The 27,723-nt window shown below is 34.1% G+C and overlaps 1 protein-coding gene across 8 annotated transcripts in view; it reads right to left on the reverse strand.

Moving 5' to 3' along the window:
• Positions 1 to 27,723, reverse strand: part of DACH1 (dachshund family transcription factor 1) — a 357,379-nt gene that overhangs the window by 179,223 nt on the left and 150,433 nt on the right. For all 8 annotated transcript variants that reach the window (XM_027674513.1, XM_027674510.1, XM_027674516.1 and 5 more), the window contains exon 2: positions 27,099 to 27,214. In XM_027674513.1, coding sequence (XP_027530314.1) covers positions 27,099 to 27,214 — 116 coding nt within the window. The remainder of the gene's footprint in view (positions 1 to 27,098; positions 27,215 to 27,723) is intronic.

Raw genomic sequence — 27,723 nt, forward strand, 5'->3', positions numbered from 1 at the left:
TGGCATCAGAACAAGTTCAGAATAAAATGAGATTTTAGCTGTGGACCGCAGCGGTGCAATTTTAGCTTTCATAGATTTCTGATGGGATGGATGAGCTCATAGAGGGATCTATTCTCTGCACTGGGTCCACACACTGAAGAAACCTCCCACTAATATTTACTCAACATGTTATCAAGGCCTTTGTGGCCTTTATGGTTTTGGTCCCAAAGCAACATTTTTGCCTCAAGAAAGCAAGATTAGATTCTCACTTTCAGTGCACAAGAATAGTCAGGCTCCTGCCATCCCCAGGAAGTGAAAACAGCGTTAATCCTACTCATGAAAAGAGAAGGCAAGGAATTCAGGGCTTTAGCTGCAAACAATCACCTTCCCTAACTAAGATGAAATATTATCACAGCTGCTCAATAGAGCAGTAGTCCTTCAATAAATCTTTAAAATATAAACCACTATCTTAAGATATTTTCGGTTTCCACAAGATTATTCACTAATGCAGTAAAAATATGCCACATGTATAAAAAACCCTAAAATATCTTTAAAGAAAAACTTTGATCCTGTTTTGTCATATTTAGGTTGAAAGCAAATAATGTTTCCCACTCCTCACTCAAAAAAAGAAACCTTTATAATACAATATACACTAACAAATTCTACAATATTCTTCTGATTGCCTCTCTCTATTTGTAGTGTGCGAAGTAGGTTGCACCAAGCATCAGGATGGCAGAAGTCAATACAATGCTGGAAAAAAATCCCAGAAATTCACTGGTTATTTCAAGATACATATACCCTTATTTTAACACAGAAACTTGAGTAAGAGAATTTTCACGTTTCAAAACGTAATGAATTCACCTGTAAGGGTCAAGAGAGTCCTCTCTCCTTCTTCATTCCTTTATTCACTAGAAGTGTTGTAACTTCAAGAGCTGCATTGTGGCTTTGGGGCTCTTTTTTTTTTCTCTTTTCTTTTTTAAGTTTCGTCAGATCCATTATGCATTACGCTGTGCCAGAGGCAAGGCATGGGGCTAAATGTACTATTACAGCACAGTGATAGCAGAGTATTGTACTGTGATGCAGAACTGTGATACTGTACAAAGTAGCTGTGATAATGACTTACAGGTAACACTGTGTATTCCTTTTTTTCAGATGAAAAGGCAGTCAACTGTCACAGACAGCCCTCTCTTACCTATATCCTCTACTTGTTGCACAAGGTAACAGAACACTAAATCCCACAGGCAGCACCCTGAGTGCTCACCAAGGCACTAGACAAATGCACTGTGTTGGCCTTTTCTATTTGAAGACACAGTATCTCTTTCCAATACAAACTATGGCACAGCGGTGGCCTGATGTGCACTTGTGTCTTGTCCCAGCACTCTGTCAAAGCATGGATATTAGGACAAATTTGTTCCCTGAAAGTGTGTTTAAGCATCAGAAAAGGCTCCCCAGGGAAGCGGTACAGTCATCATCCCTGGAAGCGTTCAAAAAATGAGTAGACATGGCACTTTGCAATATGGTTTAGTGGGCATGGTGGTATTTGGTCAAAAGTTGGACTTGATGATCTTGGATGACTTTTTCAACTTTATTGGCTCTATAATTTTTTGGTTCTATGGCCAAGTTATCACCTCAGATCACAAGAGTTCTCTCACATCCGCAATGTTACCGTACAGTAACTCTGGATACTTCTATTTTGTACCTCAGAATTGTCTGCTATGCAAAAAGTAAACATCTGAGGACTGTTAACTATGCTAAAGAGGAAAACATGGTATTTATAATGCATACATAATTATTGTACTTAGTTGTAATACGAAAACAATCATGCAGTAGCTTTTCTACAATTCCTACCATATTGGCATAATTGCAGTCTAGATCAGGAAGATCTGCAGATATTTGTAAATTCAGATTTACACATGTGATCAGAAGTATCACTTCCAAAAGTGATTCATATTCTTTGAAGCCAACAGCTGATTGGTACCCCTGTCTAATTCACTATGAATAAATACTCAAAGGTCACCAAATACTCAAGCATAAGAGAGTAATACTTTGTGAAAGATAAGGTTTTATGTTACCATGATCCTCTCAACTTGGTAGCGTCTGTCAATAGGCAAAATATGATGACAACAGTTATTTCACAGATTCCCCATTTTGTAGGGAGAACTTGATTATAATTTGCAGCAGATAATTTAATTAAGCTTTTCTTCAGCCATTAATGAACAGCATATCAACAGATCTGGATTTTCACAAATCTATCTGTTACTGGAAATCACTTTCCTCCACCTTCTCAACATTCGCATAAGCATGAGACAGGATGTGTACTTTCTAATTTCTCATTTCTCTGGGTTATGACCTTCTTTCTGATCATTGCTAAAATTTCAAGTTTTAGACTTATTTGACATTCAGATTGGCAAGATGGACTGCACACTTTGTACAGAGTGAGTAACAGAAATAACTGACAAAAATTCAGTTAACATCTGGATAATAACTCATTATTTTTATCCCAGTCACAAGTAATTTAACTTCAATTAACTACAAGATGGAACCTCAATACTTAACAATGGAAGTATTAACACTCTAATTGAATTTATTCTTCAACTAAAAATATCGATAGCCTGTATAGTGTATGTGTATTTCTCCATGTTTACTAGATATTACTAGTCTTCAATACTATAACTTCTAGACTAAAATTTTACGTATGAATAATTTGATAAAATAGAAAAGGATCATTATTGTTACTTTATCTTAGAAATCAGAACATCATTCTAGTAATTTCATACTAATGTTGACTTGAAGTCACTTCGGAAGACATAGAGATAGGTAATAAGATTACAAGTATAAAATGTTGGTTTATAATCAACATTTGTCACTGCACAGCCCAAAGAGCTGGTGGCCATTTTCCAAAGTGAAGAACATACTAGCTCTCAAACATGTCCATGGCACGCATAAAATTTAGAGGAAATGAGAGAAAATTACTGGATTTGTTGCAATTTCTTATATTAAATTGAATTCTTAATCACTACTTAAAATATGTTAAAACACATGCTCAGCTTTGCAAACAGAAGAATTGACTTTTAAAAGGATGCAAACCTATTGTTAGCTTTAATTCTGTGATGCACTTACAGCCCATAAAATTAAAGAATTTTTTTCTGCCAGTTGCTTAAGAAGTTTGAGCCATTTTTAGCGTTCTCTCTGTTTGTTCTATTCTTTAATTGGATGTATTAATCACATGCTATATTTCTTTGCCAAGCTTGAAAAAGAGTGATTCCTCCACCTATCAAAACAGATTTTCAAAGGCAATAACAGGCCCCAGGAGAACTGTGTTTTATCTAAGCTGCATACTAACCAATGGATAGTACACAGTGAGGTTTCATATAATAAAGGCAGATGAATCAACACGATTCTGTCCTTCCAGCAACAATATTTAATAAAGATGCCATATCGTTTAGAGACATTCATATATGCACCATGCAGTATTATGATCAAATCTGTGTGTGTAAATGCACTTTATTTACATTTTTCTTTCTTTGCTGTTGACATCCTGCCCTTCTCAACTACGGCAAACACATTTCAAAAGTGGCAGTATAGTGTTGTCTCAACTGACCATGTTTTTGAAAAAAAATATTGACAAGTAGTTTTTTTCCATTCTCATGGGTTTTTTTGTAAGAAAGCTTACATGGCAGGAAAACTTCAGTGAATATTAGTGAAATGTTCTACTTTTGCTGGAAACTGCTACCATTCAAGCATAAGTGATTGATATTCCTCATATCAAAGAGCATGGAGAACAAAATTAATTATAAAATGGCTTCAGTGCATGGAAAAAAGATTGCCTCCTACAACGTTTATGATATACAGGAATTTTGTATGGATTCATTCCAGTCTCCTAAATGAACAGTTGACATTCCTACACCAAACTAAAAGAACACCAGAAAAACAACTGTATCCTGGGCTGTATCAAACGAAGCATGGCCAGCAGGTTGAGGGAAGTGACTCCCCCTCTCTACTCTGTTCTTGTGAGACCCCAGCTGGAGTACTGTGTTCAACTCTGGGGCCTCATAAGAAGGACATGGACCTGTTGGAACAAGTCCAGAGAAGGGCCATGAAGATGATCAGAGGGCTGGAGCACCTCTCTCATGAAGATAAGCTGAGAGAGCTGGGGCTGTTCAGCCTGGAGAAGTGAAAGCTCTGGGGAGACCTTATAGTGGCCTTCCGGTACCTAAAAGGACCCTAGAAGAAAGCTGCAGAGGGATTTTTACAAGGGTATGTAGTGATAGGACAGTGGCATTCAGCTGAAACAGGGTAGGTTTAGATTAGATACTAGGAAGAAATTCTTTACTGTGAGAGTGGTGAGACACTGGAACAGGCTGCCCAGAGAAGTCATGGATGCCCCATCCCTGGAAGTGTTCAAGGCCAGGTCAGATGGGGCTCTGAGCAACCTGGTCTAGTGAGATGTGTACCTGTCCACAGCAGGGGCTTGGAACTAGATGATCTTTAAGGTCCACTCCAACAAAAAACATTCTATGATTCTATGAAATATCAACTTTACAGATAGGATCAAGTATTTTTTGCATCTAATCACAGCAGCAGCTCGCCTTAATCTTACCCTTTTATAAAAGAGATTTTAGCAAGCTTTTTTTATTTCAAGCTACCATATAAACACCAAAAAAATAAACTTTAGTCCAAAGCAAAGCTTCTACCTTTGTGCTGTCTCTCCCCAAATCAGTCCTTCACTAACACTGTTTTACACAAGTGTCTACAGAAGCAATAATATCTGCAGAACGCTATCAACAGAATACATTTCACCATGTATTAACTTTGTTTTTTTCATCCTATGTGTTCATATAAAAGGCCAAGATGCAAAATTATGGAAGGTATTTTTTCTAACAGTAGGATTTGGCTTTTTGACAGATTCTGTGAACAGTTATTTTGGCAGCTTTAGAGATGCCCCTAGGTCAGTCACTTGGTTAGACAGCTGATGGTCTGAGTCTCCTGTCTGCCATTTTCTTATAATTTATCTTCAGTTAGTTGTAAATTAAATCCAGAAAGACCATTACCCCACACCTACAAGACCTCTGCTTAACACATGTGCCAAGCATCCCTTCCAGAGAAAGCCATACTTGTTTGCAAGAAGAATCTGAAGAGACATTGAAAGAAAAATATATGAATAATATCTGAAGGAGTTTTGAAATAGCTCACCTTTAGTTAAAAATACCAACAGAAGAAGAAGTTGGAGGCTATTCAATTTTAATTCTGATATTACCAGAAGCATCAGATGTCATGTATGTTTTAATTTTATTCCCCTCTACCTATTAGACAGAGATAACACTTCCTTACTTTACAGAAGTATTATCAATACAAATCAACCATGAGTTGTACAAAGCTATAAAAACAAAGAAAGTGCCAGGTATACATTAATATTGGTGTCAGCCCTTATCCTAAATCTATAAAGTCAAACAAAGTCCATAAAATGCAAACTAAACTTGCCTAAGAAGTGAGGTCAGCAGTTCAGTTTAAGGTGTACACGGATAAAAATCCACAAAGGGACTATGAAAGTGAAACATTGCTTTCAATTTTACCATGCACCTTAAAAGGTCACAAAGCACTTTTGAGCCCAGGAAACACTGAGAAAGAATAGGAAATAAACATTTTTATTAGTTTAGCTGTAGTGTTTTTCTCTAAAACCATCAAATTAACAGATGCAAGTTTTTTACCAACTTGAAATTCAAGTTGGCATACGGTCAATTCAAATTCTGAAGCAGGAAGAGCAAAAGATCAATAGTTCAGCAATTTTCAAAAAAGATCAAAACACATCTCAATTTCTGATGATTTTTCAAAAAATCTTAATTCCACAAAAGCTACTTGAGGTTTTATTAAAATAATGTTTAAAAAATCTCCATCCTTTCATTGCTACCTGAACTAGTTAAATGTTAAATATACTCTTCCTAAATCACTGACAACCACAAAAGGGAATATAATGATTTTACCTTATGTTTGTAAAATGTGACTAGTTATTTTTTTGTTGACTGTAAAGGAAGTCGTATTCTGAAAAACAGGATATTAAGGATAAAAAAATATACTTCTAATCTAATTGTACCATAAAGCCATTACATATTTTAGAAAATGGTTCAAAAAGAAAAAGGAACAATATGATTATCTAATAATCTTTCCATCCTTTACTGACAGGAAAAAACAGGTGTATATTTGAGAACTATTACAATAGCTTACCTGTTCAAGGATACAGTAGGAAAATACTTAATTCTTTATCTCCACATTAATTTTGAGTCAAGAACTTCATAACAGCATATTCTCAACCTTGTTTCTAACCCTTACACACACAAAAGGAGAAAATCAATGTTTGTTTTAAACAGAGAAGTAATAACATTAAGGAAAATTCTTATGCAAAGGTCCATCTAGCGTAAATTAATGCATTAAAGCCTGATGTGAACAACAGCCTCCTCAGCTGTTGATGCATTTTTCCAGGTATATTGTTTCACTCAATCCCGCCACAGACTTTGTTTCTCTGAAATATCTTCACGTATAATAACTACAGAAACTTTGTAATTAAGTGTAAGTCAAAACTGTGTGATTTTATTTGTTCATATTAATTATTCCAAGCAGATCAAGTACTGCACACCACATAGTAACACCCAAAGAGGATCTTCTTTGAAATAATACTGCCTAATTAAAATATGCAGGTATTCTCTCATTTTGTTAGAGCTTCATTGGTAGCCAAACACAGACTTTAGGGTAGGCTCAGTACTGCCTTAGAGTTTATGCAATACAGAATTATTTCTATTTCAAATCATTAAATAATGGCTACAAGAAGCAATTAAAAATTCAATATATTAGTTCTAGTTTCCAGGTTATCATGTAGATATATTTTGCAACCCTGAACAAATACATATCATTAAACAGCACACGCTATCCTCAACAGCCCTAGAGAAGAAAGAAATGACGATTACTCTTGCAGGTCATGGTTGGCAAATACAGGCAGTTAGTTCTGCCTGGGGTAAGGGGGAGGTGAAGCTATGAACTGTAGCTGCAGTCCTGTAATGCCTAAAACATGAAACATTTTGCATGCACCTAATCTGGCAAACATCTATAAGGCCTATAAGTTTTCCTGGTTTGTTCTGGTGGTGCTTTTAAAAATAATATACTATGTATCTATGTATATATATAATGTGATTTTTTTAATGAATACAATGTATCTTGCAGTTTTAGTATATGCTATTCCTATTGTATACTTTCTGCACTAAGTGCACCCTATCATGCATTTGTAAGCAGTATTTTCTTTATTTTTGTTATTATTATTTGCTTGTTCATTTTAAACTGTATTAAATATGATGAATATTGGGAGAAGAAATTGAAAAGAATACGATAAAATGTCCACAATATATTTGGAAAGATCAGTATATTTTACTAATATTCAAACTTTATTTTCAGTAATCTTGTATTTTTAAAGGTAGCTGTTTTGAGGATGTTTGAATTTCCCACTGCATTATACTAAAAAAAAATTCATAATAAGTATTTATCCTGTGTTAAGTTACATTGTATGCTCCTAGAAATTAATATGAAGCCAAAGCAGTAGAGAGAGATATTTGATTTTGAAGTTCAGAAGCTGCTGACATTGGGCATTAGACCGTAAGTGGGTCAGAATAAACACTTAACATTCAAATTTAAATATAATATTGTGTAATACAAGAAGATCTATAGAGTCATAATGTCTGAATATATTAGGTATGATAATAATATTTGTATTGATTTCAGTCTGTTAAAATAATGAAACTGGATTACACAAATCAATTCTTGGAATACAACACAAAATCATATATTATTTCCTTTGCACTTTCAAAATAGGTTTTTCAAGTGAGATTGGCTGTAACCATTTTAGATTTTAACTAAAAACAAATGTTAATTTTCTCACCTAAATTTTTTCACTGAAAAGAAGTCTTATAATAGTCTATGTTATCTTACGGTTGACAAGCTTAACAGTCTTTTAACCATCTAACAAACAGTTTTCTCTGTGTGATCAATTATTAAAGACTCTCAATCTTACATCATTACTTCTGCAAGGAGAGGAGGTGTTTCAACAGGAGGATCTACCATTAAAGACAATTAAAGAGCAGTCCTTTAGTGGAGGGAGAACACTCACAAAACATTGTAAAACATTCAAGAATGCATAGTTTCTGGTGATGTCTTCCCAGTTATACAGAACTACATATTTCATTGCTTCTCAAAGTCTAACAAAAAATAAGGCATTGGCTTTTCAGGCTGTCAGGAATGGTGTTTTATTTTCCAACAAGGTGCTCAGAATATTTTAAATTTTTTCTACTCCAGATGGGAACCAGACTGTACTCTTGAAATTATCTTGCTATAAAAACACTTGAAAGATTATGTTTGTCCAGTATCACTACTACTGTCACTAAACCAAAATTAAAAATATGGCATTTTTGAGAACATATGTTACAAAAACAACTGGTGATGCAGAACATGGAACGCAATCAAATCTGCAATGCACAAAGCCTGCATTCAAATCTGAAATGTGAAGCAAAGAGGAATTTGCATTGTGAATGCAATAAAAACTGTAAATCAGTTCTTTAAAAGCAGAAGACAGTCTGAGATAAGGGCTGCAGGCACCACAGTCTCACCAGGTGTGCAGAATACTACAGATTTCCATCCTGGAAAGTTAAAGATCCACAATGAAAAGTCACACTCCTCTGTTGTTACCAAGAGGTAATTATACAACAGTATTTCTAATGATGGAGTCCCAGAGCAATGCTTCTCCTCTTCCCAGTGGAAAATATCTTTTGAAGCAAAGAGTGGCTGTGGGATTCAAGAGGAGGGAAAACACATACCATAAAATATAATTAAAAATTGTGGAGGCTGCCTATGACAAGAATAACCATAAAAAACAGATACAAACCAGCTGGCTGTTAACAACTTCTGAGTTATAAAAATCTTAAACCTGCTGTAAAGCACTCAATTCGATTTACATAACCACAGAGCTGACATTCCTTTTAGGCTCCTCTGCTGGGGATTATTTTGACATGTTTTAAGGCAGCATAAAAAGCAACTGTGAAAGGAAGACATGTATCATCTTACATAAAAATTCATTCTTGCCTTAAGATTGGACTTACATGCTTTAATCCCAGCATCTTCACTGAAACTGGGAAATATCTTCAATGGCTACTGGTGATTTAATTTTATAACATTATCCCTTTGGTGCTCATATTTTTGATAAAGCTGATAGTGTGTTTATACACACAAACAAACAGGAAAAAAATCTATACAATCACAGAAGCTTAAGTTTTGGTATTACTGCACAAAATATTAACACCACTAAGACCCACTACAGAGCACAACATATCTAGTCTTAGATAGATTATGTTGCTTAAAATTGCGATTGGTCTTTGCTAAACAAGAAAAACATTTCTTAGGAACGCAATGATGCAGACAGTGCTTTACATGACTAACACAGCTTGCTGTAGGGAATTAAAATAAACAAAATAAAATAAAATCAATCTTACATTGAGTGAAGTTTTGATGTATAAGTGCTGGCAGCTTACATTGCCCAGAGCACAGAATGAGTTTTGCCATTTGATAATTTGCTTGATTCACTGTCCTGCTTCATGCAGGGCATTTTATGCCTGATTTATGTTTAATCGAGTCACCTGCTTAATGTTAAGGAGGGTCACAGTTAGATAGAAGGGTTACGACCATATAAGGCTTTCAACATCTTCCATCTTGACATAAGAAATGGGTGTAAGTGTTAGAGGTCAACCTTTTTTCTTTTATTTTGATTTAATGTTCTCTATGGAATATTGCATAAAACATTAATGTACCACAAAACCAATTTGATTCCCTTTTGAAACACAGTAGGCAAATATGGATTAGAAGACTCAAAACAGTGACAAAATAAAATAAAACCAATCTGTAGTCTAATGATCATCTATATATGAAGGTTTTTGAAGGTTTATAAGGTACATCCTTACTTATACAAAAATGAATATAAGTTCTCCTTTTAACAGATAGGCAATCAAATTTAGTCTGATGTCTGTGGAAAAATAAGGAATCTAAAAACAAAAGGAGGATAAACTTCTAATATAATTAAGGTGTCCAGGTTGAATGTCAGGCTGAATGTTCATCCTTTTAAACACGTATAACTGGATATTAGGAATATCAGCATTTTCTTTCTGATAATGATATGACAAATTACATCTATATTTAATAAACTAGATGTGGAAAGCTACTGCAGACTCATGAGCTTAGACACATCTGATCTTTCTCTCAGTGTTTCAACATACCGAAATTACTGCAGGACATTATGTATTTTGAGATTAAAGTTCCCCCATATAGCACTGAAAAAATAGATATTTTGCCAAATAAGGTATTTAAAGATGTATTTTTAAGGAGGAACTATTACAGTTAGCAAGGATAGATGGAATTTAGCACCTACCAGTTTGGAGAGATTTATCAGTCTTTTAAGTGCACTAAAGTATGTACATGTTATGCCATAAACTCAGCTTCTGGAACCCAATACCAGACACAATTCACAGTGAATCTAGAGGGATATCAGAAGTTTCAGTCCTTGGCTAAAATGTTACCTGCTAAATTGCATGTGCGTGATATGCAACACTTTGTGTGAATGAAAAAAATAAATATTTTCTTTTTTTTTTATTGCTATACCCAGAACACACTAAGCTTCTTCAAACATTTTAAAACACATCAATAATTTCCAAAGATTCATTTAATGGACAATGTACAGACACCGTTTTGCATCCACATATTTAAAATAATTTACCTACACTGACAGCTTCACCCAGCTAATTTTAAATTAACCTTCTAAAATTTAATCATTCAGTCCAAACTTTTCATCTAGGTTGCCTACAGTCAATGAAGAGACATAGGCATTTCCAGAGGGTGATTCATGTGGCCTATTTTATACTGAGATGTATCGCTCTCTAGAGATGTCTGCTACTTTCCACTGGCTATGAAAGGAGATGACTTGTTAAGTTTTCAACAGCTACATTTCAGACATATTAGCAGATGAATCTCCTCCTTGATAGCTAACTTCTTAGACAGCTAGGACTAGGAAAAACTAGTTTCTTTCCTCAGATAGTGAAAATACAGTGAAGATATTTACCTGTACACTTGTCATTTCTACAGAAATCAACCTACTGTTTTGGAATTCTATTTCTAGGTACATATTTCCTTTAAAATTAGTTTTATGCTCAGAAAAAAACTACTACAAAACTATATCAACATCCTTTATACTTGATTAGAAACCTCTACTTCATAACAGTTTAAAATGCTTTAGTCATTAAAAACTCAGAAAAATAAAGTAAGCCTCAAAATAATGCTTTGTATCAATAGAAAACAATTTCTATTAAACATTCTTTCTTTCTTTCCCTCCTTCTTTCCTTCTTTCTTTCCAGGACTCTATTTTTACACAAAAATTTAAAAAATAGACCATGATGGACATGACAGAATAAAATCTACCTTGAATTCTATTAGTTCTCTTACCTTCTATCAGTTTCTGTCAAATATTTTGCCAGTCATTTTTTTCACTTGTTACACTTTCTACTAAAATCAAATTAGGGAGGGATTTCACAATATAAGTATTCACCTTTTAATCAAAATTTAATATCAGAGTACTTATTGCTAACAAATACAAAAGCATCTAGTGGATTGAGTTGTCTCCAGTTGGATTACAGGCACAATCTGGCCCACTTCAGCAGTAACAGGGTTGTCAGTAGGAACTCTACATAGTATAAGGTATTAGTGGTTGGTCCCAAAACTTTTTGTCATGTCTTGAATTAGGGGTAGAAATCAGCTGCAGAGTAAGACAGCAGCAAATGTCCCAAGAACTTTCATATCATATTGAATCCCCTATATCATGGTGCTTTTTACTGCTGCATAGAAAAACTTGAACCTATGAATTCATTGGAGCATAGAGAAAATCTCAAACACACTCAGAAAGATGGTTACTTGAGTAAACCTAGAAGGATAATACTCAGCAATGATTATGGGCCTGTTTATTTCATTTAGCGGAGCATAGTACTGAGATACCCGAATTACCATGTTCACATGGTACATGCACCACACAGAGGTACTAACTTAGGAATGGAAACTCTTTTATCATGTTATAATAGTGATGCACTCAGGATGACAAAGAAAAGTCCCTTTTGTATTGTAAATGTTCTCTTAATTTCACCTTCATGAAGACAGTGGCAGACCAAAGAGGGAGAAGTATCTGAAATGTTTTCCTACTTTGAAAAGAACTTATGAAAATCTACCAGCTTTCCCTCTCCAGGATATAGAGTTAGGGTGAATCTGTTATAATATCTGTGCCCAGAAAGCCCTATTCTCAGCAGTACATGCTCTCTAAATAAAGTGCTCTTACATAGTATATTTCCCATGAAAAAAATGTACTTAGTAACAGCCACCCATGGAGAGTGGAATCCTGAAAGCATCAGCATCAAAACTCATTCACATGATGGTAAGAATTATGGAATTCCAGCTCTATATATCAGATGGAAAACTTATATTAAGAAGAAAGAAAAATATTTTAAAAAGAAATTGACAAACTTTTCATCAGAATTATAATTTTAAAAGAACTGTGAAAGTCTCTTTATAGATGATCTTTAAACAGGATAGGCTCTGTGAACAGTCCTTTTTGATCCTGTGCACCACAAATAGTATTTTCATGATATGATAAAGCTGTGACTCATCATTTAACAAGTACTTTTCAATATTTTTTTATTGTAAACAAATGTAAAGACAGGATGAGAATGTACATTTTTTATCTTGAAATGGTTTTTTTTGTGCTGTTTATACAGAGCTAAAGATTTCTCATAAAGTAGCCTCAGGCAGTGAGGTTTCTTCTAGAAGATGTATGCAGTATATGAAAGAAAACCAATGCAATCCAAAACTTTTACATCATCTAAAAAATTTCCTAGAAGCTGCTAGGAAGCAGGAGGAAGTTAAGGAAAAAAGGAATAAGAATTCAAGTTCATCTTTTCTTCAGACATTTGGCAAAAGGGACTTAAGATGCCTTTAGGAGAAATAACAAATAACGTTAGCACTGTAAATACCTTTTCATCTACAACTTATTTATCTATCAGTGTTTTAGTGGTTTTCATTTTTTCTTTAAAAGAACATTACCTAACAGCATTCTTTCCAGATTTACTAGAATAATAGAAGTAATAAGTCTGTCAAGCTTGAAGCAACAGTATTAAGGTGTCTAAAATGAACCTAATAATCTTTCCAAAACATAGTTAAGGAACTTGTTTTAATTTTTGGTCAGTCCTGAAGTGGTCAGACAGTTGGACTATATGACTGTTGTTGGTCCCTTCCAACTGAAATATTCCGGTCTAGTCTAGTCTAGTCTAGTCTATATTTTATGCATATTATAGATGCAAAAGCAAAACCAGAAAGTGAAATTTAAGTGAGCATCTTTGTTTTAATTTGACCTTGTGTATGGTGAAAATGTAAAAGTGTACAGTAGAAAGGAATTTAAATGGGACAGAATTCAGATGAATCTCAAAATCACTAACTTTTGAAAAAAATCAGAGGAAGGAGTGTATTTATATCCTATTTAAAAGACAGTGTAGTGGACCAAACTTAGTTGCCTAATCAAAACTATTCAAAGAAATGAGGAAGCATCATACCACACACCATGATACTAACACCTTCTCCACAAAAAATGTTAAGATATAATCAACTCCCAAATCTTTCACATCTGAAAAAGATGTTTAGATCTAGGAGAAGCATATCATACAAGATAACACGATTTTTGAATACAGAGTCAGGGCAGCAGAAACCATACCAAAGCAACGATTAAAAAGTGGAAGAATCTTACAGTAAACTCTGGTAGAAATAATCCCTGTAAGTAACCATAGGAACACTACCATACAAAAACTGAGATGGAGCTAAGCAATGTGTGAGATGTTCACATGTAATGACTGAGGATGAAATGAGGAGGCTTTTAGTGGGAGCAGGCCACAGATGGGTCTGTGTTAAGTGAACAAATACAATTAGATCATGAATAATTCTAAAAGGAGCAATGAAGCAGATTCAAATACAACTCCAAAAGACAGTGTTATCTCAGAGGTTATATAAACAGTTCTGAATTATACAGTAAAACAAAAAAAAAAACACTTACCACAAATTTTTTACACAAAGAAAAAAGGATTTTCCAGGGGCAGACCAAATAGAGTTTCTGTGGTTACACTGAATTAAAACAGTCTACGATGTAAGACAGAAATTAAGTTAAATCCACTGGCAATAACCTTCATCCAACTTGATAACAAATTATGTAAGGGTTACATTAAATATCTTTCTGTTTTGTCTGTGCCCTACTTTAATCTGGGCTACCTACTGAATCCATTAACTTACTTGATTACTTAATAAAAAATACAGTCTCAAAAATAAATAAAAATTCTGAAAAGGTACATCATTATTTCTAATACAAAATCCTGGTACTTATTTTAACTTTTAAAGTGCCAGTCCCTTGGCCAAAGTTCTGTGAAACTCTTGCCTGGTCAGGTAGATAGGACAAGGGAATTAAATATTTGTAATTAAAGGTAAGGGAAAATATCTCTTGTTAGCATTTATTGTTATTCTTCATTAATTGTTACCCATTCCAGAAAAATTTCTTTCCATTATTAAAGGTTTAATGAAATGAATCTGAGTATTAAGTAAAGTAGGTTTGAGAAAGGAGAAGGAAGAAGGATGATATATTAAAACAATCATTCTTACCACAGTTTTGTGAGTTTATAAAGCACCATTTATATAGTTCAGGCTAAATCTATGAAATCTGGAACCAGTGAAACTGCCAGTGCTCATTAAGGAAAATGTCTGAAATTCGGATAGATAAAGAATTACATATTCTAATCCTTCTATCAATTTTCAGGGTAAAGTTGAAAACAAGAAGTAACAAAGCTGAGATTCCAGACCACTTGTAGAACATTCTAAAATATCTGTTCACATAGAATAAAAGTAAATATTTGCTCAGAGCATGTGACTTGGAACTCAAGATATTTTAAGAAAATGCAGCATATTAATACCATGTTTAATATTTTGACTGGTATCATCAAATTCACTCCTGGTAATATGAGTGAGATTCAATTAACTAAATAAATAAATTGGAAACAAAACTCATCATAAAAAACAATAATAACAACAATAAACAATTTAAAACCCAGGGTTTTTTAAGAAAATTATACAGACAGAAGTCTGTTTAAAAAAGTTGTGTGAATGACGACAATGTCTCAGACAGTAGCAGTTACAAGGCATGTAGATGTAATTTCCAATCTCAAGATGACCTTAAATTTTCCACAAAAAAAATGATTAATTCAAAAGTTTTTTTTCTGAGCACAAAACCAGCTAACAATTCCTCAAATTTCTAAGTGCATGTGGATATGGTAGTTATTCCATGTTTGAACTGAATGCTTCTTTTTGTGCTCAGGGATAAAGGCAATGTACATAAAAAAAATGTAAATTTATTTTCTTCTTCATCATCAGAAAGTTAATTTGGTGCCTTCAGAACAGGAGGAAAAAAAGAGGAAAGGTAAATTCAAAATATCAAGAGCTTTCCCCTAGAGTAGAGAAGAAAGCAATTAAAGAATCCAAAAAAAGATTTTAATGAAAAAAAGTCACCATCTTTAACATGCAATGGACAAATGGTATCTAGCTATTGAGCAGAAGGTGGAGAAACAAAGTTGCTTTTACTTAAAACAGAACTTCCATATAAGTATTTTTAATTGCTTTTAGATGCTTTTAGACCTTAGTAGTGATTAACTCCATTCAACAGACATAAGTGCTTGTGTTTCAAAAGCCTGTAAGTTTTTGGCACTTCGTCTAATAAAAGATAAAGATAAAACTTCCACAAAAACTTTGCCTCTAGTTTCTTTAAACAAAAAACACACTAGAAACTTAATAAGTAAGATATTCAACCTAGTAGTGATTTTGTAGTGTAGCTACAAAACATGTTCTGTAACTGGCCCTGGACAGTAAAAGAAACAAAACTGCCAGGAACTTGGGAGAAGATATGAATCATTTTTTTTTTTAGGTTGGAGAAGACGGTAATAAGAAAAAGCTTTTAGATCTGCAGTTGCAAGGTGCAGGATGCAAGCCTGCCCTCCAAGATAAAGAACAACACTGAACTGGTTTATTTATAATTAATTTATTGTCATAGAAGTATCTGTAAAAGTCATATTCTGTACAGGAATAGCAGCCTAAATAGTACAATCTCTTGTCCAGACCTTCCTGGTATATAAGTATTCGGGAGATTTTTCATTTAAGAATGCTCTACTGTGATAATACTAATTTGTTTTGGTTCTACATACATATCAGCTCCTAACAGTCATTCCATATAAAATTTTAACCTGATTGATAATAGAAATAAATTTAAAGAGAAACCTAAGCAATTTAAATATTATATAAGAATGTTCTTATGTCTGTATTAAAAAAAAAACCTAAATCCTATTTTATAATGAGTTATTCCATATTCCATAAACATGAAGCTCACATTGTTATACACTACAGAGGCAAAAGTCCTAGATTTTTTGTCTTTCACCTCTAGGAGTATGATGTCCTCAATGTCTTCTGCATCTGTATATCTGAAACTTCAAAGGCTGAATATAATCTGAGCTTTCAATAGAAAAAAAATTACTTTAAAAATTGTTTTGTCACATAGTCCCTGAGTGCACAGGAACCACTGTTTTTTTTCACTTGAATGAAATATTAATCTACTAGAATGTTTTGAGATACTTTTCAAAACAAATGTACTGATTCACAAGAAATCATCTTTCTCTTCTCAAATACTTGCATCAAATATTGTTTGGATGCTGAATATCATTTGGTTTTCCTTTTTTTTTTTCTTCTTGTTGGTAGTCTGGTACTTACAAAAATAATGTACTGTTATGATGTAGTAAGTCACTTACTTGGTTATCAAATTGCCCAAGTAACACAGTCCTCTTATTCCCATATTCATATACATTTATTAAGCAAGGATACAGGGAAACTACCGTTTGCACTGCGTTAAGCAGCTTTTCTCACCATCTTAAGTCCAAGCTTAAGTGGTATTACAGAGTCAGTATACTAACACAATAATTACATCTAGATCTCTGTATATTGGACTGATGCATTATAACATATGAATTAAGGAATCAGTTTACTGTCAAAAGAAAACAAAAGTAACATCATCATGTTTAGTAGCGATCTTGTTTATCTAAGATCCTGCCCTTGATTTTATGCTTCCTAGCAAGATACCTCTAATAACCTGATGCAATCGCAAATGGAAATTATTGGAATAGGCAGCTGACACCAACTCATGTCTTGAATGTTGTATTTCCACTATAAGGAAACATTCTTTAAAAAAAAGCATCTGCAAAAAGCAATGCTATTCTATTAACTTTCTTCTTAATAAGGGCAACGGATTGTTGAAGCCATATGTGTGGTCTTAAAGCCTGTGACAGAAGACCGCATAATGAATACAGAGAAAAGGAAATTTAGTAGAAGCATCTGCCCATTTAAAACACTCCTTGCAACTTGTTCTACTTCCCCTATGTCAATCTAAATATCAACCTCCACCTAACAAAAGGGTAACATTGACAAAACCTTAATTCTCAACAAAACTGGTCAGTACACTGTCTATTTGCCATTTGTATGGATTTTGATGAATCAAAACAACTCCGTGACATTATTAACTGTGTCTTGACTAGGTGCAGTTTTCCTTTACCCAGCTTACTCAGTACAAGTGTGATACTGTTTTCATAGTCGGAAACTAATACATCATTAATTGATGACCAACATCACAGTGTAGCAACAGTAACATACTCCACAATCTAAGATTTTTGCCTAAAGGTCCAGTTTCACCTCTAATACTAGTAGCAGTATCAGTTTATTCTTTGTTGACAGCTTGAACACATTATCTCATTGCAATTAAGACTGGATTGAAAGGAGATGATTTAAGAGTTACTCATAAAACATTTGTAACTAAAACACATTTCAGAAAAGCAAAATGCAGGCTCCTGTACACACACTGTGGAAAGAGGATATTCCTTAAAAGCAATGACACAAGTAATATACCAACACAGTTTTGTAACCTCTCCATAGTCATGAATTAATATACAACAGCAAACTAGTTTGCATTATGTTAAATAAGTTAGTTATACCAACTCATAAAAAACTTTTCTCTCCCTTCCCTCCCTTTTTCTCTCTTCCCTTCCCTCCATCACACATACAATTTTTTAACTCCTCTTCCCTGTTTTCCATCCCACTCTACCTTTGCAATTGCTGTCTCAGGCACACAGTGACCAACAAACCAACATATCTACCCATGTCTGCATCTTGAAGGAATAAGAGAAGTCTTCTCACCTGAAGAAAGTGAAATGAGGTTTTCAAACTTACCAGCTTGAATGCATGGAAACTCAGATCATCAACTCAGGTTTTTGTATACCACAAGCTCTTGGAAGCAATAACTGGTAGATTGGTTTATGTTTGCAATACAGTTCATCAGCACATGAACTGGTTAAAAATGTGCTTAATTTCACATCAACATAAAAATTCTGACATAAATACTCTCTGATTTCCAATTGAACAATCCGGCCTTGCAATTCTGAACCTGGGACATAAAACAGAACAACCCTCCTTTTCAAAAACCTTCTTCCAGTTAAGACTACTTTACGATAACTCTAATATATTGCACAGGACAGCATTAGTAACAAAAACAATACAGTGCACTGTGAATAACTGATAGTGGATTCATTATAATTCTCATAGTACACTATTGTGCCTTATACAATTCATGCAGGCAATGTACTAGAGCTATAAGTCATAAGGACAACTCAGAGTGACCGGTTCTTCTTGGAAAACTACATTCATAGAATCATAGAATATGCTGAATTGGAAGGGACCCATCAGGATCACCGAGTTCAACTACTGGCCCTGTGTAGGACATGTCAAGAATCATACCATATGCCTGAGAATAAATTAATAGAGCACATAGTTAGTTAACTTTTTCCTTGAGTTGTAGTCTTCTAAAGCTGCCCAGATAAAATAATGCTTGCTTTCCTACTTTTCTTCAAAATACCATTCACTCGAGCAATTCTGAAGTTTACCTACATCCTATATCCTGTAACAAAAATACGCGGGCAACCTGACATATTCTCTTCTTATTTGAGTCCCTGCATGAAATCTGTAAAACTCCAGCAGACAGATTGTTCTTAAAAAGGAGACAATCGTATTAAACAATGACATTTGACACTGCCTTCCTCCCAGAAAACCCAGACTGAGTTAAAAACATTAAGCTGCGGTTTTTCCCTGTACTTCAGAGAATCTACAAATATATGATAATGAAATCATGGACCGTACCTTTGGAATATATAAATTTTAATAAATATTTTTTTAATTGAATGTAGAATGTAGTACTGGTAGCAAATCAAATATAAAATGAAGCGAAAAAAATTCACCCTCCATTGATCATGTCATGCAAAGACGTAAGTAGTCTAATTCCACAGGAAAGGAGCTGGGCACCTTGAAGGGATTCAGGAACTTCATATCATCGTGCTAATGCAGAACTACAGTTAGTAACATGATGAAACTGAGCTTTATCAGATCTTGATGTGTTCACTCTAAGAACTACCATGTTAATATATTGCTACAGCAATCAACATCATTGAGATAAGAGACCAGCATGTTTGAAAGACCGAAGTATTATTCCAAATTCAACAGCTCGGGTTCATTTCTAGTGGCAGTGTTTAACAAAATAATACTACATATTTCACGTTTAAAATGGCAACGCATTGTTTGCTCTATAAAAGATTAGTTTTGAACCAATTAGAAATTAAATTATTGGGTATTAAATTATTTTGGCTGAACATTCTCATTAAAAGGCACATGTGGGAGGAAAATCAGAAGGTTTATTATATGAAAAACTGCAAAATAAGAGCATGATTATCTTGATGTTTCTCTATTGAAGGACTCTGCCTGGAATCTAAACAAGGCAATCTCGGTATAACCTACAATTGATAAACTTACAATTTGAATAATTTAATTTTAAGAAACAATCAGTGTATTCTACAATGTGTATCTTTTCCATAACTTTTTCAATTACAAATAATAGTGTGTTGGAACTAAGAAAACTATATAAACACTTCCATTACCAGGTTCAAATGTAGTCACTGATAACTTCACCACATACCTGCCTTTCAGACTAAGATTTTAATTACTTTCTTTTGTATCAAGAGCTTGGTGTTTTGGTTTTTTTAATTTTGTTTCAGTTTACATGTTATTTGTTTACAGAAAAGCCTAATGATAAAATACTGTTATTAAATATTCTTTTGAAAAGTGAGGGTCTTTTTTCCCCCAAGGTGTTTAATATACTTCTATGATTTGAAACAAGAAACTGGGACTGGGGAGAGGGTTGCTTCTAAAGTCAGAGACTTTTTTTTATTATCATGTTAAATCTAACCTGACTTAGTAAAGCTACCTATATATGAAAATTATCACACAAAATAATATCTTCTAACAGTTCATCTTCATAGAATACGGTCATTCAACTGGGATCCCATATAACTGGTACAGAAATATCATTCTTATGGGGAAATTCACAAATCAATACCATTACAAACTTAGCCTTCAGAAGGCAAAATTATCCTGTGATCCAGCAGAAACAAAAAATTCTTATCTCAGATTTTCCACTGACAGGTAACAAATCTGTGCACATCACAATCTAATACTAAGTGAGTACTCACAAGAGGATTCACTAACACATAACTAAACTGTAAAATAACTTCACTCAGTTCCTTCTTGAGTACCTTGAGTGTGTTGAAGTACACGACTATCCTCACTGCTTAAATATTTAATCTCAGAGTCTCTTCTGAAGTGAACGAACTTGTTCCTCTATATCAAAAAAGCTGGAAGCATTTCTGGAAACAGTTCAATCCAGGGATGCCTCTCAATAGGCAGTGGGTGAACCTGTATGAGGTATGATTCTAGTTTACGCAGTTTTCTAACGGTATCTTGTAGGCTTTGAATATATGTAGTATTGTACGATAAAACACTGAAAAGTGTACAAGTTCTTAATAAAAGAGGTTTCATTTGTGCAAGTAATTCTTCATTTTAAAAAGATTTTATGACCAAAAAATGTAAGGGACTCACTGGAACTTAAAACTAGTGAGCTTCCAGAAGTGGTTTTCAGTGATAAATCCTCTCGTGATAAAGTAGAAGATAGTTAGCCATTCGCCTGGATGATAATATGACAAAATTATTACTGTTTTCAGGAGATGATAGGTGGCCTGAATTACACCTTAATTATTATTTTAAAAACTATGAAATAATATATTTACAGAGTTGAGCCAGTTTATCTTCCCACTGATACATTAACTAGTGAACGTGATAGAAGCTTTCATATTAATTATAAGGACTACTTCCTTAATGAAGTGCAAAAATGTTTGTGTAATTTGATTCAGGCTCTTGAATTAGTTTATAACTCTGAAAGCAGGACTTTGCTGCTTATTTTTACAATAAGTTAGTTCAGTCCCAATAGATAAACAGCATATCATCCTATAACACCAATCAAAACCAATGTTAACAATAAAAATGATTAAACACTAATAATCAATACACTGTGTTAAAATGGAATGCATTTAAAAATAAGTAAGCGATAGCCACTCAGTTTTATTTATGTGTATCTTTCTAACCAACACAGTATCACAAAAGGTACCCACTGTTTATAATAAATAACTGAATAATAGGTTTGCTTCTCAGAATTACTAAGTATGTAACTACAACTTATAATTTCTAGCCCCTAGAATACTCATAGAAATCAATTCTATTCATTTCAATAAGTTAAATACATTCTTAAGACCTTACAGGATTGAGCCTATCAGGAGTAAATACTTCTAGCTACAGATTTTGTTTCTTGGCTACGTAATGTGGATATAGTAACAATGATAATTACATTTTAACCATTCTTTCTGTCTGCCTAATACAACATGATTAACTACAAGGTAGAGAAAATGAAATTATTTAATTGTGTGATTAATCTTTCTTTAAATACCAAATAATTCCATCATCTACTTTAGCAAAAACATTACCACATTTTATCAGTTGCTCCATCTGTGAACTACATTTGTCCTTCAAGCTGCAGTCATCTATACAAAACCTTTCAACTCTCTCCTTTTACTAACTCCCAATAAAAATGCTTTGTGGCTCAGGAAATTTTGTACAGGATGGAAGTTGAAATATATTTTTATTGATTCAGGCCCACAGCAGAAGAGGAAAAAAAATGATCAGATTAGAAATTACATCTTCGGATTACCATTTAAGAAGAGAAAAAAACAGAATAGTGTAATACAGGAGGGGAATTATAATTCATACACATGAAACAGGAAGCTTAATATCCTTACACTGGAAAAGAACAGTCTGGTATCAGATGTGGAGTAGGTGTACAGAAGTACCTATCATAAAGCAAATCTGTTCAAAGTAATAATAATAGCAACATAATTGCTGAGATTAATATAATGTAAAAGTAATGTAATAAACATGTAAGGTGCTTTGAAACTACTTTTTTTAATTGACAAAGAGATACCTATAGATACATATTAATATATGAAGGAGCATTCTTATCATGCGCTACATCAGTGATTTCCAAAAGTACTTCTTATTCTCATTTTATCTCTAAAGATGCAGCTTCTGAAATAAGTAACAGATATCGTAGTTACTTGTTTCATCACCTGTAGATTAGACTCAGTAGTCCAAGTTGCAGAAGAATTGTTAGGAGCTTTAAAAGCAGCTTCAAAACCTAAAATACTGAAGAATAATTACAAAAAAAAAAAAACAAAATTGAAAACTGAGGAGAATTGCTTTTCGAAGTTTATATGAAAAATAATGGAAATATCATTTTATATGTTACATAGCTACTACAGACATAAAAATACAGAGCACAATGTATATCATACACTTTACTCAAAAATTACAGCACTGCTTTTCTGATTAATCACAATTAATTACAATTATCTACTGTTTCAACTTTAGACAACTTTTAAAGCACATTAGCCAAGAAAGATCTGCAGTACAGAGAGATATGCAGATCAAAGTCAACTATGATGAGCCACCTAGTTTTGGAAGAATTTCAAGATGTTATCTAGATAAGCCTGAAATGTCAGTACACCTGTCTGAACCTACACCAAATTCTTTCTTCTGACTACATCATTTGTAACGTAGGCAGATTTTAATTCTCTGGACAATTCATGAAGCTCTTCATCTGCTGTTATTACATATTTCTCATTTTGTCACACCTTCAAATGTCCTAAATTTATTTTAATAAACATCAGAACACCTTTTTTGAGGCGACCAGTCTTCTATAAATTTGGGAGCTTTCCGTAAATTGACCCTAATGAAAGACAGAGGATACATCAGCAATTGTGGATAATATTTATGAATCTTGTAATAAAATGGACAGAATATCAATGAAGAGGTGATCCTCACTTCTTCAATTTATGCTCCCTTTAAAAAATGGAGAATATTATTTCTTTTTGGTTTTTTATTTTCCTTCTGAATATTATCTGTAAATCTCAGCTTAGTTCCCAAATACGTCTTTAAAGCAAATCCATTTAAGTGATGATTCAATGTTCTTTGCATGTGTTTTCAGATTGGGCCAGTGGTATACTATATTTTCAAGAGTTCCTTAACTTGGCCTCCTACAAAAATATACAGGCCTGAAATATCATGAGAAATCCGAAAATACAGTTTTACTTCAATAATATTCGCACACATAAACAATGCATGCAGAACCAGTCCCTTTAGGAACCAAGATTTCCACCTTTAGATGTATATTTCTGTACTATGCAGTACATTTCAGAAAAAGGAAAATTTTCAAGTAAAATGCATTAAATCATAGCATTGTGTATCCTAGATATACTTAATAATTGCAGGTCTCTTTACTTAAAGAGCATTAAATAGCACATAATTATTTGTGTGATCACTTATACTTTTTTGTAGGCAGGAAGGAAACTTAGTTATTATACTCAGATTATTAAATCAATCATAAAGCTTAAAAAGAAGAAGATGTTACAAAAAAAAAAAAAGAGCAAGAGAGAGAGAAAGGGGAGGAAGCACTTAACAAGTTTTATATTTTCTGCTTAGAGCTGGATCCTAACAGGAAATTCAAACTTCTAAAACAAAGAATCATCTTTAAGGCCACAAAGATGATGATTAATGGAACACCTGACATATCATGAGAGGCTGAGAGAGCTGAGACTGTTCAGCCTGGAAAAGACTTGGGGGTATCTTACTAATGTGTATGAAAAACTGACGAGGACACAGTAAAGAAGATGGAGTCAGACTCTTCTCAGTGTTGCCCAACAAACACAAATTGGAACACAGGAAATTCCACTCAAAAGTAAAAACACTCCAACATTATTTTGAGAGTAGTCAAACACTGGAACAAATTGCAAAGAGACATCATGGTGTCTCTATCCTCAAAAATACTCAAAGAATCTCAAGTGAACAACAGCCCTGAACAACTTGCTCTGTGTGATCTTATTTCGACTAGGGGAGGCTGGACTAAGTGGCCTCCACTGGTGCCTGATGGCCTCAACTATTCTGTGGTTTTATGAATATATAGCGAAAATATGTTGTAAAATGTTCACAAGCAGCAAGAATTTTCCCGTATCAACTAATGTGGTAGCACATAACAATGGTATCTATGTCATCTATTGCAGTTATAGCAGTTTTTTCTTGGCAGGGCTCTGACAGTAGTCTTGGTACTTATTTACCATGTAAATGTACAAATGTTCATTGCTTTGAACTCACAAGATCACATTGTAAGTCTATTTTTAGACTTGCCTGTCTGTAGCATGCTGGAATGACTGTCATGATGCTCCTTACCTTTGCTGAACCTTTGCATACCCTATGGAAAACTAGATCCCAGAGTTTGCTTCTATCAGTGTTATTGTTTGCATTTTTTGTGCAGTTTGAGACTCAACACCACCACAATAGGGAAAAATCATACCACCCCTTCTGTTGTGGTAAGTCATGTAACGTGAAAACAGATCAGACTTAATAGCAACTGCATTTAAACCTTTCCTCTGTTGCAAGAGACTCACAAAGCGTTAGCATCCTAAAAGGATTTGATGAATGATAATCTTACATACGCCTATTTTCTTTAATTTTGATTATTTTCTCCTGGGTTTTTTTAGTCATAATTTAAAAAGATCTGCATCTGTTTTTCTGGGCTGATACTCTAAGAAATTGGATCTGTGTTTTTAGTACCATATATTTTTATCGTTAACTTGTTATGACCAGTTTTAAAGGACTAGAGAGGAATTGGATACTTTAAGTATTAGTTGTGGTTTTAAACTGCTTTCTTAGAATAAAAAGTCAAGAGGAGATCTGCTCTTAGATATTAACTGTAACACAAAACCCCAAATGATACTGTTGACAAGGTTTCTTTTCCTGTCTCCCTCTTTTTGGCCTGCATATTTGTCTCTGACTTCTTTCATCTCCTTTCTACTTTTCGCATTCATTTTTTTCTTTGATATTTTCCTGCCTTACTTTCCCCAAATAATTTCTCTTTGCTTCTGCAATTTTTGATCTCTCCGTCATAAACAGGAATGCTTCTGCCCTACAAAAACTTTCATTCTTTCTCCACATAGAACTCATCTATTATTGTCATGTTGCATTTACTCTGCACCATCTCTATTTCCTGTACTAGATTTTATCCTGTAAATTCTATCATGTAAAGTATTTTAATCATGATTCTTTTTTTTTGGTCACAGCTGCCCAGACTACTACTGTGAGTCCTGCTTGCCTGATACTTTCCCATGTTTGCCTACATTCTCAGTTTTGTCCTTCCTTCCCTCTCCTTATTTTATACCTCTCTCCCACCAATCTTTATCTGACTTCATCTCATCACTCCTCTTGATCTTTACTCTTTTAAAAAACTGTAAATTTCTAATAAAATATTTCTAGCAATGTGTCTATCTCACCATGTAAAGCAGCTCTTGAACCTAAGGCTAGGAGGCACAGACCCACTTTTGTCCACTGAGCTAAACTTTATTCACTTTCCTCCTTCCTCCAGACAAAGCATTTAAATCTAAATTGCCAACAGTTTCTGGTATGTGGTGTTTCTGAATTGCCTTTTTTTTTGAAAATGTTAGTCATCTATGGCCAAAACCATGCCAAGTATCATGCTCATACTTAAACAGACACGTGAACATGGGCAGGTACTCAAACATCCACCCACCTATCCAGTCCCGAAGATCAAGTAATCCTCCTCTCTATTTGGATCTGTCTCGTTAATTATCTTTCCTTTGTCTTAGAGAAAATCAGTGCTAGAGACTGAGTCATGCAAATCAGCAGGAAACAACTGGGGAAGAAGTGGAAGCTTTGCTGAAGCAACTGCCAGAGTTTAACTGATCTGTAACATGAAGAGAGAGACTGCAGCACCACCAACAGCTTGAATGTTGGGTGCCTCCATCTTCAGGTGACTGCTCATCTCCTCCGTGCAACACAGCCTTTCTTACTTTAGCCATGTGGAAGAGCAAGACTCCACTAGGAGATGTTACAGTAACTTTCAAAAGAAAATATAGTTTGAGAAACAGATTGTTACAGGACTTTAGGTTAGTATGAGGCCTCAGGAGACATATCAAAAATAGAACTTCAGGATGAAAAATTAAGAAAGACGTGTGTGCAGCATGGAGTTATTTTAACTAACTCGCTTTCTTCAGGCAACTATATTCATGATGACACTAGCTAATGAAGCAAAGCAGCAAAAGAAACCAGAAGATATCTGAACTATCAAAAATTAATAAGGATATTATTGTCTAATGATAGGTAATTCATGCTTTGAAAGGTTTTCGTTTATAAAGAAAAAGAACAGGGGAAAAAATTATAATGGATTATTATTTGTTCAGTTCTTTGTATTTTAAAGTACCGAGCTGCCACAACTTCCATTACACACAACATATTTATGTAGCAATGATGTGACATTAGGGGAACTCTTTTGTGATATTTGGGTGCTGGTTTCCTAAACTGTTAATCTATTAACAAGTGAATATAAGGCATGAATTCAAACAATTGCCCGTGTGAAGGTGTAGAAACAGTGATCCTACCTGTTGGCGGGATGATTCCAGGAGACATTAGGCCTGGGACAGAATGTGGCATGATATGAGAATTCTCTGGGGAGGTGACACTTTGAGTCCTCTTAGGAGGCCTTCCAGGTCTAGAACTGAAACAAACAAACAAAAAAATTTTTACAATTAAGCTGTTGTCTTACACATCATTTCAAAGTTGTTTCAAGTGGTAACATGGACTGTAAATAAATTTGTTTCAAGGACGGTTGCTTTTGCAGTTAGATGTAATAGACTTCCATCACTAATTAGATTACATGCTGAATTCATTTTCCTCATTGAAGATCAGCCGCTCTTGATGCATAATTCATAGCCTGCACCTCGTTACCTGCTTCTTCATATTAATATCTATACACAGTTTGAATTGCCTCGTTTGCATATGCTAAAGTTCTGCATGCAGCCTTCAGCATGAAAATTATGCACTAACTTGTAATAATTATTACAGTCAGCCTGCTATTGATTTATGAGACTTTTAAAAACCAAATATGTGTAGTACTTGTAATGAATGATATTTTAAGGTTCTTCAGGAAATTAAAAGGCAATGGCTGCCTAAGGAAATGTTCTGCTTGTTTGATTTAATACTACAGTTAGCTGGGAGGTGGAATGA

Source organism: Neopelma chrysocephalum, unplaced genomic scaffold, assembly GCF_003984885.1.
Source record: "Neopelma chrysocephalum unplaced genomic scaffold, ASM398488v2 Primary Assembly neopelma1_25, whole genome shotgun sequence".
Taxonomy (NCBI): Eukaryota; Metazoa; Chordata; class Aves; order Passeriformes; family Pipridae; genus Neopelma; species Neopelma chrysocephalum.